The sequence below is a fragment of the Marmota marmota genome, unplaced genomic scaffold (assembly GCF_001458135.2).
Source record: "Marmota marmota marmota unplaced genomic scaffold, marMar, whole genome shotgun sequence".
Taxonomy (NCBI): Eukaryota; Metazoa; Chordata; class Mammalia; order Rodentia; family Sciuridae; genus Marmota; species Marmota marmota.
Genome location: NW_026000205.1, coordinates 13415160 through 13428249, shown reverse-complemented (window position 1 = coordinate 13428249; position 13090 = coordinate 13415160). Strand labels below are relative to the sequence as shown.

Sequence of the window (13090 nt, the reverse complement as noted above, 5' to 3'; positions counted from 1 at the left end):
GGAATGTGATGGAAGAGCATTCTGGGCACAGCGTGAGCAGAGGAATGGAGCAAGACACTCTGCAAATAATGAGTACCCTAGTTTGACAGGTCACAGAGTCACCTGGAAGGCGAAAAGCTACAACAGTGGGCTGGGGGTAACAATGAGGATTATTCCCATTTGCAAGCCTTTGGAACCAGATGAGGATATCCTATGGTCTAGTGAGGAGCACCCTTTGAAAATGGACCCTTCAAAGACTAATCAAATAGTAGTAGACACAAAGTACAGGGGAGGAGGAGATGTGCAGCTGGGACAACTCTCAGGAGTGAGGGATGGGCAGACCTAAGGGTCTCCTTGCTACCTTAGTCCCATTTGCAGGGCCACTCCCAGGAACAGGTGTTGCAGAGCAGTCTTTGCCACTTCTCTCCACTTTCTTTACCTCTCTTGTATGGTGCATACCACTCTGCATTTGTCATAAAACTTAGTTTACATGTCTGTCTCCTCCCTCACCCCTACCACCACCTGGGAGATATGCAAGGACAAGAAAGGGTTTTCTTCTTAACCTTCAAATCCCCAGGGGCTGGCATCTAGAAGGGCCTCCAAAAAGACCTCAGGATTTTTGTTTTTGTTTCAAAAGAGTAAATCCCTCATAGTATGATGAACATTTCTTACATGTGCCATTATAATCATTTCCCAACTATGGTCCTCTCACCTCTGGTCTCTGAAAGACAAGATGATTCTATCTCTACCCAGCAAGAAAATCCTCATAGACAGCTCCACTCTCTTGATGATATGTAAGTGGTTTAGCACAGCATAGGTCTCTATAAGTTGGTTTCTACCAATGGACCTAGATTCATCTTTTGCAATCTTGCCTCATTCCTGCTCATAATCTTTTTTTCTTTTTACCTTTTTTGTGATGCTGGGGATTGAATCCAGAACCTTGCTCATGATAGGCAAATGTTCTGCCACTGAGCTATATAAACAGCTCCCCGCACACATTCTTGCTTTGGCACTCAGAATTTCCTTCCATTTCCCAAAAAGCAAATAATAGATTCTTTTTCAGTTCTTGGTATTTGTTGTCTTCTCCACCCAGAATTCTCTTTCCTTACTACTACCTCCAAGGCTCAGCTCAACTCTCTGGATTCTTAGCTGCCTCTCCAATGGTACAGATCTCTATAGTAGCTTTTATGTTACCATTCTGTGTTGAATTATTTTTGGACTTATCTATCCTATGAATAGTGCAGCTGTCAATCTTTTGTGGTTATCTGCACATAGCAAGAACTCAACAATATATATTGCTTCAAATAGAAACTCAGTGAACATGCTGGTTTGGGTTAGTAAAATTACAAGGGAAAAATAGGCTTCAAAGTGGGAGTGGTGGCACACAACTTTTAATCCCAGCAACTCAGGAGACTAAGGCAGGAGGATTACAAATTTGAAGTTGGCCTTGGCAATTTGATGAGGCCCTAGTCTTAATATATATATATATTAAAAGTCACAAAGTCAAGTGAGACATGCTCTCTGGCCTTATTTTAAAACAGAGTTTAGGAGTGCTCTTGTTACAATGCTTTTTCTGCACTTTAATATTAATTTTGTGGGAAATTCAGTATCAGTAGGTTTGGGTTTGGAACAAGGGAGTTGGTGGTGTTTAAAGAGAGTAATTATAAAGATGACTGGTTGGGGCTGGGGATGTGGCTCAAGCGGTAGCGCGCTCGCCTGGCATGCGTGCGGCCCGGGTTCAATCCTCAGCACCACATACAGACAGGGATGTTGTGTCCACCGAAAACTAAAAAAAATAAATAAATATTTAAAAAAAAAAATAAAAAATAAAGATGACTGGTGGATTTACAGCTGGAAAAGATGATCCCCAGTGTCAGGTGGGTTGAGGTGGCTAAGGGAACAAAGCACCAGGCAACAACCAATCAGACGCCCTCAGACAAGCAGTGATAATCACCTGTCAATCAGCGGGGTCTCCTGTCTGATCCTGGAAGGACATGGAGCTCTAAGATCCCCCGACCAACCCCAGGAGGACAAGGGACCCTTAAAACCTCCCTTTCCTGTCCCAAGCCCTTCCTTCTTGCCCTAAGCCTGATAAAATTACAATCTGGCTGAGCCCGGTAGCGACTCCCCAGGACCCGTTCGGTTGGACTGGAAGGTCTCGCCAGGGAGCGAATCTCAATAAAGTCTTATTCAGCAGCTTTTTAATCTGCCTCCTTTTGGTCACCGGTACCTGACCTTACATCCTCTCATCGAGGATGAGAGGTACCAGTGGGTCATTAAAAGTTGGTAGGATCAGGAACCAGGGGTATAACTCAGTGCTTGCCTACCATAGGCAAATTCATGGGTTGGATCCCCAGCACCGCCAAAACAAATAAACAAAACGCACCGCTGGTAGGACCAATAAATTACAGAAGAGGAGAAAGGAGGTGTCAGAGGATTGTTGGGAGTCAGAATCCTAGAGGAAGTAAGAAAGATAACAGGGGTAGTGAGAGAATGAGACCGGGAATATAAATACACAGTGACAGTGTGGCCACGGGAAGATTTAGAGGGCAGCAATCCAGGTGTGTCTTGGAGCGGGTGGGGGGATGGGGGTGGATCTGTGAGTGCTGGGGAAACGGGGTGCGGAGGCGGGCGGGGGAGAGTCCAGAGGCTGCAGTGGCATGATCAGATTGGTGTTTTAAAATATTTCCTTTGGCTTCTATGTGGAGAACGGACCTCGGGGAAGAGCAAGGGTGAAAGCAGAGAAACTTGTGATGAGCTGTTTAGGAAGCAGACCAGGTATTTGGTGGGTAGAATCGATGGGATTTGCTGATGGGTACGTGGTGGGTGATGGAGGGAGAAATCAAGAAGGACTCCCCAGCGGGGATATCCAGCAGAGGGGCATCTTGTAGCAGGCAGGAGCGAACTCCCCAGTACCGAAGCGAATGTTGCCGGGAAGACAGTGATTCCTGTCTGTCTGCGGCGGATTCTGTGGTCGATGATTCTTTAGACCTGACTAATTAGGGCCTCTCGAACTAAAAACCACTTCCCCGGGTGCCGCCGCCTTGTCTCAATCTCAGGCCAAATACCAAACCTTCCCTAGAAACTCTCCCTCCTTAACTCCCGGCCGCACAGACAAAAGCGTAGGACGCAGGGCCTGAATCTACTTACGAACTGGCTCTTGCGGCTTCTCCGAAATCCCCGGAGCATCCTTGCTGCAGGGGCTGGCCAGGCCCGGGGCTGGATTTACAAGCATAGATCCCCAAAGCTGGGGACTCCTCTTTAAAATCGGTCTCGCTCCCAAGGGCCTAACTCCAGACGCTTTTTCTTCCCTAAAGGACTTCGAAACAACCACACCTGCCATTGGCTGTATTTGGTCTTTGACCAATCAGAGCCAAGGTTACTTCCACCTCCGTCGCTCTTGGCAACTAGCGGGTCCCGTTTAAATAGCCACCAGTGAGGAAGCGGTCCGCGCTTTCAGCTCTCTTATTGGTCATCTCAGGTGCTCGTCTCTGATACCATAGCCTATCTGGCACTGTGGAAGGCCGAAGGCGGGTAGAATGAAAAGCTAGGCGAGCCCGGCGGGTTGGCATCCGGAAGTGGGGCGGCCTCGGGTAATGTTTCGGGAACCTCTGGACCGGGGCGAAAGTGGGGTCCTAATTCCGGACTGGACTGAGCTGAGGCACCAGGGCCCAGGCAGGTGCTGAAAATGAGGTGCTCACGAGGGCAGAAATCTCCGGGTTCTTAAGACTTTGAGAGACCAAGAGGCCCCTAGCTTCATAGTGGAATGGGGGACCCTGTGCGCGAGAGTTTGCCCTAGTGTCGTCTTGCGTTTCCCACTTTAGGTCCAGACCACCGATGGAAAAGAATCTCCCTGGAGGAACAGGCCCCGTGCACGTGCCCTTTGGGCATATTGTAGCTAATGAGAAGTGGCGCGGGTCTCAGCTGGCGCAGGGGATGCAAGGTCGGTGGGCAGCTTGTCAAATGTCCTTTCCTTCCTCCGCGCATTAAAAAAAAAAAAAATTACATATTGCCGCCTTTTTATCCAAAGTTCACAGAACTCATGTTGTTTCCGTATTTTAAGGGAAAATTAAACTCGTCTTTGAGGATGGACTGACACCAGTAGATTTTTACCTGTCCAGCAGATCCTGCATTCTTTATGTTACTGAAGCTGATTTGGTGGCAGGAAATGGCTACAGAAAAAGACTTGTTCGAGTTAGAAATGTAAGTACTGAATTAAAAGAAACTGAAATTGAACATTGACTCTCTCTATCCCTTGGAACAATTTACGTGTTATACTATGGGCCAATTTAAGCACCTTCTAGCTTTGTTTTTGTTTATTTATTGGTGCATTATAATTATACAAGGTAGTAGAATTTGTTGTTATATATTTGTATATATGCTGTCAATTGTATATATGCATAACTGTCAATTTCGTTTTCTGTACTGCCCATTACCCTTCCCTCCCACTTCTCCCAGGTCCTCCTTTTTGCTTTCTTAACTTTGAAAGGGATTTTTGTTACAAAATGATTTACTGTCTTTTCTTTGAAGTCTGGAAACCTTCAAGGGATTGTAGTAGTTGAAAAAACACGGATAAATGAACAGTACTTCCCAGCCATCCAGAAGTTTACTGTGCTGGACCTAGGGATGGTGTTACTTCCAGTGGCCAACCAGATAGAAGCATCCTGCCTCATTGTTCAGTTAGTAAGTACCGATTTCCTCCTTCACAATAGCCCTGTCCTCATTAAGATTCTCAACTGACCTTTATGAATCCTTTCTTGACGCTGGCATCTGTCTTTGCCATAGTTGCAACCCATGAATCCAATGTCTTTCCTTGTGTTGATTTATCAAAACTTGAGAAGTTGAAGTAAGGAAGTTTATAATATACTGTGTGTTCATCTACAACTAAATAAATATTTAAAAGAAAAAAAAAATTGGTTCTCCATTGTCTTCACTGATTTTTCCATTGGATTGTTCATTAGTATCTTCTGGAACTTTTTAAAAAGTTTAGGGCTGGGAATATAGCTCAGTGGTGGAGCAATCCCCAGACTGGGGGGAAAAAAATTGATACATGGACCTCAACTGTGACCAATTAAAAATTAGAACATGGGGGTAGGGCCTGAATGTCAATTTTGTGTATGTTTTTTAAGTCCTGCCTCCGATTTGCAGCTAGGGTTGAAAACCAAATTGGAAATGCAAGTGACACTATGTGGTTCCTGGATTCCTCTCCACTACACCACTTTCTTCACTGTTCCTAACTTCCCATGATTATGATGCTATTATCTGCCTTGGGAAAACTCCAGTAACTAAAGGCTAAATTTCTCCTTTGAAAGGCAAGCTTGATAGGTTGTTTGAAGTAGATCTTATTTAGATGTAGCCATCATTTAACCTAGCACAAAATTCAAGTTTTGCTAAGTGTGGTCATATCGTCTATCTTTTAATAATTTCACTAATGTCTGAAAATTTATATTCATGGTGTATAAAAACATTTAAACCCATGAGTCAAGGTGAACCAAATGGAAAACTATTTTTTAAAAATTGCTGGTCCTCTAGAGGGCACTCATGTGTTTTTCCCTTAATTTCTGGTTCAGGTACAAGAGCAATCCAAAGAACCCAGTAAGAACCCTTTCCTCAAGAAGAAACGGGCTCTACTGTCTGAGCCATACCTCCTTCGAACTGTGCAGCAGATCCCAGGAGTTGGAAAAGTTAAAGCTTCCCTTCTGCTTCAGAAGTTCCCAAGTATCCATGAATTGAGTAACGCTTCTGTTCAAGAACTTGAGCTGGTAGTAGGACAAGTGGTAGCACAGCAAATCCACACCTTCTTCACCCAGTCCAGGTGACAGCTGCCCTCACATCTATTGTTTTCACCTTTTGACCATGAACTACAGGATCTGGTTTTCATATTCAAAAAACAAGAAAAAAGCCAGGTGCAGTGGCACACACCTATAATCCCAGTGGCTGGGGAGGCTGAGATAGGAAGATCGAAAGTTCAAAGCCAGCCTCAGCAGTGTACCAAGATGCTATCTCAAAGTTTAAAAAGGGCTGGGATTGTGTCTCAGTGGTTAAGTGTCCCTGGGTTCAATACCTGGTATTAAAACACACACACACACACACACACACACACACACTCAAAACAAAACAAAAATAGAGAATCTTACAGCATCTAGTGAAAGCTGAGGTAGGCCTTGATGGAGCCTGTGGTTATGCTGCTTTGCTGTCAAGTTTGAAAATTTAAGTTACCCTCAGGTGGCAATGCCCTCATTCTGCTAAGTTGGGGGGAAAGATAGCTCAAATCTTCCTAAGAGAGTCAGGGACTTTCAGTAAAAAGACAGGACATATTTTTATGAGTGACCCTGACCTGCATCTGTCATGGAAAAGACTTTCAGGTGGTGGATGTATCCATCAAAAGGAAACTAATGCACAATGAAGCCCTGTGTATCGTAAGCCCCTTCCTTCTTGGACTCAGAGGTGCTGTTCTTCAGGTCTCGTCTGCCAGTGTAAATAAACAAGTGCACAACAACTCCTTTCATGGTTCCTTTGTTCCTTCATTTTCTCCTTCCTTTTTTTGGCAGAGGGAGGGTGGCCAGTTTATAATCACTGGACAAGTGTTCTGAACACAGAAAGCCTAGAGTGTGAAATTCCCCATTTATAGATGAGAAGTTAATGTATGTAAGTAAGAAAAAAATGTGTTTATAGATGAATGCCCAACAGTGGGGGGGATACACAAGAAAACAGAAGCAGCTGCATCTAGTGAGGAGAGTCAGGGCTGTGGAGCAAAAGTTATAACTACCATTCAAAACACAATTAAGAACACCATATGTTTTAAAAGTTATTAAATAACCAGTTTTATGAATTGTTAGTAATTTTTAAAAATCAAACACATGGGCTGGGGTTGTGGCTCAATGGTGGCGTGTTTGCCTAGCATGTGTGAGTCACTGGGTTCAATTCTCAGCACTACATATAAATAAAGATCCATCAATAACTAATAGAAATTTTAAAAAAAAAATTTGTGTATGAGGTTAATGAAAACTTGAAAGAAGGAATTAAAGTAAAATAAAAGCAAAAAAACTCAGATAAATGAAGGTGTTTATTTAAATATTTATACAAACATGGCCCTAATAGCAGTAGATATACTTTCCCAAAGGTGGTTGCTTCCTTAAAGATATTGCACAATAGAAAATACTTGTTAATTCTCACATTAAATTTCAGCTATACTTTAAAAGCTATGTCATTTGTATGTCAACCATGAATCTTTAATTAGAGTCACAGTGTCATCCAAGTTACAGCCAGAGAAATCAAATTGGTAAGAATGTTCATTTAAAAAGTCAAATAGAACTTTAAACCTGAATCATTTACATCTTTACCTTACAAAATATAAAAACTACTTTTTTACCCAAGACTCTAAAAATATATAGTTATGTACTTTCTACTTTAAACAAAATGAAAAATAAAGTTTTGAGTATCAAACAGTATATTATCTACCCTGTAGACAGCATCTCCATCTAACACTGCCACTGTGTTAGCAACTTATAAATGGTCGGACTAGAGGAAAAGGTGCTCCTAAATTATTTTTATTTTATTTTATGTTTTATTTTTAGCAGTTCTGGGCTAACCCAGGGCTCTGAGTTGGGTTCAATCCCCAGGACTGCAAAAAAAAAGAAAAAAGTCAAAACAAATTTGGCACTAGACTTTATCTGGAAATAGCATTCATATTATGTAGAAATAATAGTAAAATTTTATCACGTTAGTAAGTTCCCATGAGGAAGCAGTTCTTTGGAGCAGTTTCTAGTAACAAATTTCATTCTGTCATAGTCCTCCGACCTGCCTTAACTCAAGGGTCCTCTGAACTCTAGGTTAAGGAATGAGTATTATCCAAACTTTAACACTTACAAATAGTTCTATTTTTATAGGAAACCCCAATTTAACTCAGCGCCTGAAATTTATAACTGTAACCACTGAAAACAGCCATAATATCCATACTATTCTATTTACAATATTTTATAGAATAAATATCTTGCAGCAATATAGTGACATTCCTCAAATAAGCATATTTTCCACAAATTTCTAGAGGTTTCTTGTTACTTTCTTAAAAGCATGTCAAATACAAGTTTACACTGTGACAAAATGGGATTTGAGAATATTTGGATATTTTCCATATGGCACAAATTTTAAGGCCTAGTTAGCCCTAGAAACATTTGGGGCCTAAACATTTCTGTTTCCTCCCATTAGTATAAAGAGCTATCAGTGTTGAGCAGGCTGAAAGGAGTGGGGAACTTCTTCTTGATGTGAGGTCTTGCCACCCCAACTGCAGGGAGGCACAAGGTGCTGGCCGACTTCTGTCTGTTCTTATTGGTGCCCCAACTCAAAAAGGAAAGCTTTTTCGAGACTTTCTTGGTTTTATCACTTTTATCATCATCCTCTATGGCTAAGCAGATCATGGAATAAGTTTTCTGCATTCCCACAGAGTACGTGGCACTCTTATTATGCTGCACATAGAAAAGGAAGGAAAAAAGATGTCAGACATCTTCAAGATACTTAGTAAATTATTATAAAGTTTGAGACAGTCTGCACTTAGCCTCTTCAAGCTGATTAACTCTGAAACATGGGTGACCAGTGTTTACATAGAATTTGACCCTTGAAAGCAAGGACAATTTTTAAGAAATATACTCAGTAGTAGTAATTTAGGCTTGGGAACCATTTCTCACTTTTTAAGGTTCTTATTTTGAGAAAGTAAAATAACCACGGTAAACAATAGGAAAATACAGTAGGTCTTCCTCTGGTTTCCAGGCCCTCCCTCCAAGGTAACTACTGTGTTATACTTCTAGAGATAATGTGCATATGTGTGCATAAGTATACTTCACCATTTGTCTTCTTAAAAGGAATACACACTATACTGCACCCTGCTTTTTTCAATTAACAGAACTTAGATTTCAATCCATGCCAGTAGATGTAGATCAGTTTCATTGTCTTTAAGGACAATATAGAATCCATCATGAAGACACTGCTATTAACTTTTTTCCCCTTTAAAAAAAAAAATGTAGCCAGATGTGGTGCACACCTGTAATCTCTGCAACTTGGGAGGCTCAAGCAGGAGGACCACAAGTTCAAGGCCAGCCTCAGCAACTTAAGGAGACTGTCTCAAAAAATAAAAATAAAAAACTGCTGTGGATGTAGCTCAGTGGTAAAAATGCCCCTGGGTTCAATCCCAGTACAAAAGAAAAGAAAAAGTGCTAAAAAATAACAGAATTTACCATTTTAACCATATTTAAATGTACACAAAATTCAGTGGTATTAAATATATTCACACTAATTGTACAATCATTGCCACTCTATCCCTAGAATTTTTTTCATCTTCCCCAATTGAAACTCTACCAATTAAACATTAACTTGGAACAAATTAAGTGGGGTTCAAGTAGGAAATCTAAGGAAACTTGTTTTCTAAACCACCTGCTTCTAAAGTTGGCCTAACATTTGAGATGGCTTCATTCACTAAATGTTTACTGAACATATACTATGTTCTAGGCACAAAAATCAGGCCATTTATAGAAACATACATACATACATACAACATATCTATAGTGGCTGGGTACATTGTTCATAATATAAATCTAAGGAGGAATCTGAGTTAGGCACAACCAAGTAGTGGTATTTACTGTTATTCCCCTTAAGAATTTGGTTTCTTGGGATGAAGATTCTTCTCTCTTTTCTATAAAACTAAGCTTTAATCCTACCATGCTTTATAGGGCACACTCTATCATTAAAAACAATAATGAAATAGCCAGATGTGGTAGCACACACCTGTAATCCCAGCTACTTATGAGGCTGAGGCAGGAGGATCACAAGTTCAAGGCCAACCTCAGCAACTTAGTAAGATCCTGTCTCAAAATAAAAAATTAAAGGGGCTAGGGTTGTAGTTCAGCGGGAGAGTGCCTCTGGGTCCAATTTCCAGTATCAAAAAAAAAAAAAAAAAAAAAACCAGAACAAAAACAATAATGAAACCAACATTCTGGAGGCACGTTTGAAGGCTGAAAACAGTTTCCACCCTTAACCAGCTCAGTCTGCCATGCATCAGGATAGCCACTCTTACAAACACCCTCAGTTCTCTTCCATCCTCTTCTGGCCAACTCCAGTTAAACTCTTCTTCCCCAAGGCCAGCATGCAAACAGCTGTGCTGCTGGACACATTTACCAAGGAGCTTGGCTTCCTGACACCAAACCTCTGAATAGGTGCCTGCTCACCTGGCACCCCTGTCTTTCCCAAGTCATGTCAATCCTTTTCTCCTAGATACCTGCCATGCCCTCTCTTCTCTCCTCAATTCACTCACATTTTCTCCTGTTAGCCTTGCTTATAATTAATTGCATCGGTCCCCAAAGAACAAGCCCTCCTCTGTGCCTGGATTCCACTCCCTCTCTCCTGCAAGATCCATCCTTCCTGCCTTCCTGCCTTGCAGACCTTTCCCCTCTGTGCACAGCTTGCTCTGCTATCTCTGCACGCATGTGTGCACACGCACACCCCACATTCTTTGAAAAGCCTTCCTTGACCCTATTCCCCTCCGAGGACCACCCTAGTATCTCTCTACTCCATTTCACAGGTCATTCCTTCCTCTCACTATTTTCCCCCCTGTTCTCATCCAGCCAGCATGCTCCCCAACACCCACTCCTCAAGTCTTTCTGGGGCACCTCCCTGGAACACGTAGGGTTTTTCAGAACACATCTGAAACCACTGTACTGATCTAACTCTTACATTTTTTTAGATGAGAAAAAATGAGGCCCAGGGAGTACATTAACCCACTGAAGGTCACACAGGTTGTTGATGACAGTCAGGGTCTGATTCCAAGTCTTGATTTCATTTCAGCCTTGGATTCTTTCCATTTTTTTTTTTTTTTTTTTTAAAGAAATGAGCTCTTGAGCTACACAAAGACTTTGGTTAATCTTTTCTCTTTTTAAAAAAATTATTTTTAGTTGTAGATGGACACAACACCTTTATTTATTTGTTTGTTTGTTTATTTATATGTGGTGCTGAGTATTGAACCCAATGCCTCACACGTGCTAAGCAAGTGCTTTACCACTGAGCCACAACCCCGGCCTGGATTCTTTCCACCATTATCAGTAGTTTTCACTATGCATACCACGGAAGAGCACTAGGGATTCCAACGTAATCAAGAGAGCGTGGGTAACAGGCAATCAATTCTGCCAGAGCACTGTGCTTTATTTATTCTCACCCTTTGGTTTTGCTTGAAAGAAAGGCAGTTCAAACAGTGTTCAAAGCCATGTGTGTAATCCAGGCACATGCTTGTAATCCCAGCTACTCTGGATACTGAAGTAAAAGGATTGCAAATTTGGGGCCGGTCTGGGAAATTAGTGAGACTCTATCTCAAAACAAAAAGGGCTGGGGATGTAGCTCAGTGGCACAGCACCTCTGGGTTCAATACCCAGTACTGGAAGGTAGGGGTAGGAGAGAATGTAGCTTGGCGGTAGAGCACCTATAGGTTCAATCCCCAGTACAGCCTCCTCTCCCCCCCAAAAAAACAAAAACAGTGCTCAACTGTTATTATCTAAAGTTATTATTGGGTAAAAAAAATAACCACAACAATTATGGTTATTATTACAATACCTTTTATGAAAAGAAATGTGTCCCACACTAGAAGCTAATTTAAGGGCTTTACCAGCTCAGTGTATTCTGATAAAAATCCAAGGATGGGGTCCTATCATCCCCACTTTTTTGAGGCTCAGTGGTGTCCTTTGATTTGCCCAAGGTCACCATCTGGTGGTAAAGACAGGATTCAAATCCAGACAGTCTGTGTTCTGAGTCCTTGTTTTAACCACCATGTCAGATTCTTCATTGGCCAGGTTCAAAGGTACAACAGTACTGAAAGACAAGGCTTTCAGTGTCTTTCCAGCAGCAAAGCCTGTCTGTGGAGTCAGACTTCTCTGGCTGTGCCCTGGCCTGCAACCTTCAGACTAATTTTACTTCCTTTTAGACAAATGGACTTCTGTTGCAGTTGAGGACCTCAATCCAGAGACTCCAAGGATTTCATCCTGCAAACAACATGTTTTGAGCCCTTCTCCCAAGATGCTCTGTGAGTCAATTTTGTGATTGAGATATAATTCACATGTTATACTGATGTTATTCACCAGTTCAATTTTTTTTTTTTTTTTTTGTGGTGCTGGGGATCAAACCCAGCATCTCATGCATTCTAGACAAGTGCTCTACCACTGTTACACCCCAGCTCTAAATTCACCATTTTAATAGAGTTCTGTAATTTTTAGTAAATTCAGAGAATTGTGTGAGAATCGCAGCTACCTAACATCAGAACACATCCTCTGCCCTAAGAGAACCCCTCCGTGCTTCAGCAGTGGCTCTCACTCCCACCTCTGGTAACCACTCACTGACTGTCTATTTCCCATTAATGGAGTAATACCATCCATTTACTCCCCAGCCGTCTCTAACCTGATTTTTGTTTTCATCAGTCCAGAACAACTGTTCCTTTGTCCCACTGCCAAATGCAGAAGACAGGGCTCAGCCTCCCTAATTCTCCATCTCTTAACTGTATTCAACACAACCGGTCACTCCGGCTGCAGGATCTTCTCTTGGTTCCAGAGGCTCCTTTTAGCCTGACTCTCTGAACTCTCCCTCTGAATTTTCTCTTTCTCCATTTCTTCTTCTAACTGATCTGAGACACTTGGAGTGTCTCAGGGTCAGTCCACAGCCCTCCTGGGTGATTTCATCTAGTCTCACAGCTTTAATTATCATCTCCATGCTGATAACTCTCAAATGTTAACTTTGAGCCCTGACTTCTCCCTGTAAGACGTGAACACCCAACTACCTACTTTTACATCTGGATGAAGCATCTGAAACACCCAAAGCACAACCCTTGCCTTCCTTCTCTTCTCCTCCTCCTCCCTTGCCCCCAGATCCCCAACTTTATGAGAGATAATCACTGCTCATGCACTCGTTTAAGCCAAAAACTGAGGCGTCTCCCCCCAATCCAACACCTTCTTTATAGGACACCCTGTCAGCTCTAACCCCACACTGCACCTCAGGTGCATCCACCTCGCTCTACCCGCAACTGCCACCACCAAGTCTAAGCCACTAACGTCACTGGCCTGGACAATTGCCAGGGCCAGCCTCC

The 13090-nt window shown here is 42.3% G+C and overlaps 3 protein-coding genes across 10 annotated transcripts in view; 1 reads left to right on the top strand and 2 right to left on the bottom strand.

Moving 5' to 3' along the window:
* Cep89 (centrosomal protein 89) overlaps nucleotides 1–3320 on the bottom strand; it is a 61460-nt gene extending 58140 nt beyond the window's left edge. The window contains exon 1 of one of the 4 annotated variants that reach the window (XM_015496928.2): nucleotides 3130–3320. In XM_015496928.2, the coding sequence (XP_015352414.1) occupies nucleotides 3130–3168 (39 nt within the window). In that variant the 5' untranslated portion in view covers nucleotides 3169–3320. The remainder of the gene's footprint in view (nucleotides 1–3129) is intronic. The other 3 variants (XM_048790978.1, XM_048790979.1, XM_015496929.2) reach the window with 3 other exon arrangements.
* Nucleotides 2627–6483, top strand: Faap24 (FA core complex associated protein 24). 4 transcript variants are annotated; one of them, XM_048790983.1, is made up of 5 exons: nucleotides 2627–2757; nucleotides 3804–3922; nucleotides 4043–4182; nucleotides 4510–4662; nucleotides 5550–6483. In XM_048790983.1, exons 2-5 carry the CDS (start codon nucleotides 3817–3819, stop codon nucleotides 5796–5798), a joined length of 648 nt encoding a protein of 215 aa, XP_048646940.1. In that variant the 5' UTR covers nucleotides 2627–2757; nucleotides 3804–3816; the 3' UTR covers nucleotides 5799–6483. The 4 variants fall into 4 exon arrangements, with proteins under 4 accessions (XP_048646940.1, XP_048646939.1, XP_048646937.1 ...); XM_048790982.1 differs by lacking the exon at nucleotides 2627–2757 and adding an exon at nucleotides 3435–3572; XM_048790980.1 differs by lacking the exon at nucleotides 2627–2757 and adding an exon at nucleotides 3524–3658.
* Nucleotides 6484–7027: 544 nt separating this feature from the next.
* Rhpn2 (rhophilin Rho GTPase binding protein 2) overlaps nucleotides 7028–13090 on the bottom strand; it is a 55593-nt gene continuing 49530 nt past the window's right edge. For both annotated transcript variants that reach the window (XM_015497074.2, XM_048790977.1), the window contains one exon: nucleotides 7028–8444. In XM_015497074.2, the coding sequence (XP_015352560.2) occupies nucleotides 8184–8444 (261 nt within the window). In that variant the 3' untranslated portion in view covers nucleotides 7028–8183. The remainder of the gene's footprint in view (nucleotides 8445–13090) is intronic.

Coding starts and splice junctions, on each gene's coding strand:
- Faap24 (XM_048790980.1), top strand. CDS start 3,576: ATGTTTCGGGAACCTCTGGACCGGGGCGAAAGTGGGGTCCTAATTCCG. Junction 3,659..3,803: donor AGGCACCAGGGCCCAGGCAG/GTGCTGAAAATG, acceptor TTCCCACTTTAG/GTCCAGACCACCGATGGAAA. Junction 3,923..4,042: donor GCTGGCGCAGGGGATGCAAG/GTCGGTGGGCAG, acceptor CCGTATTTTAAG/GGAAAATTAAACTCGTCTTT.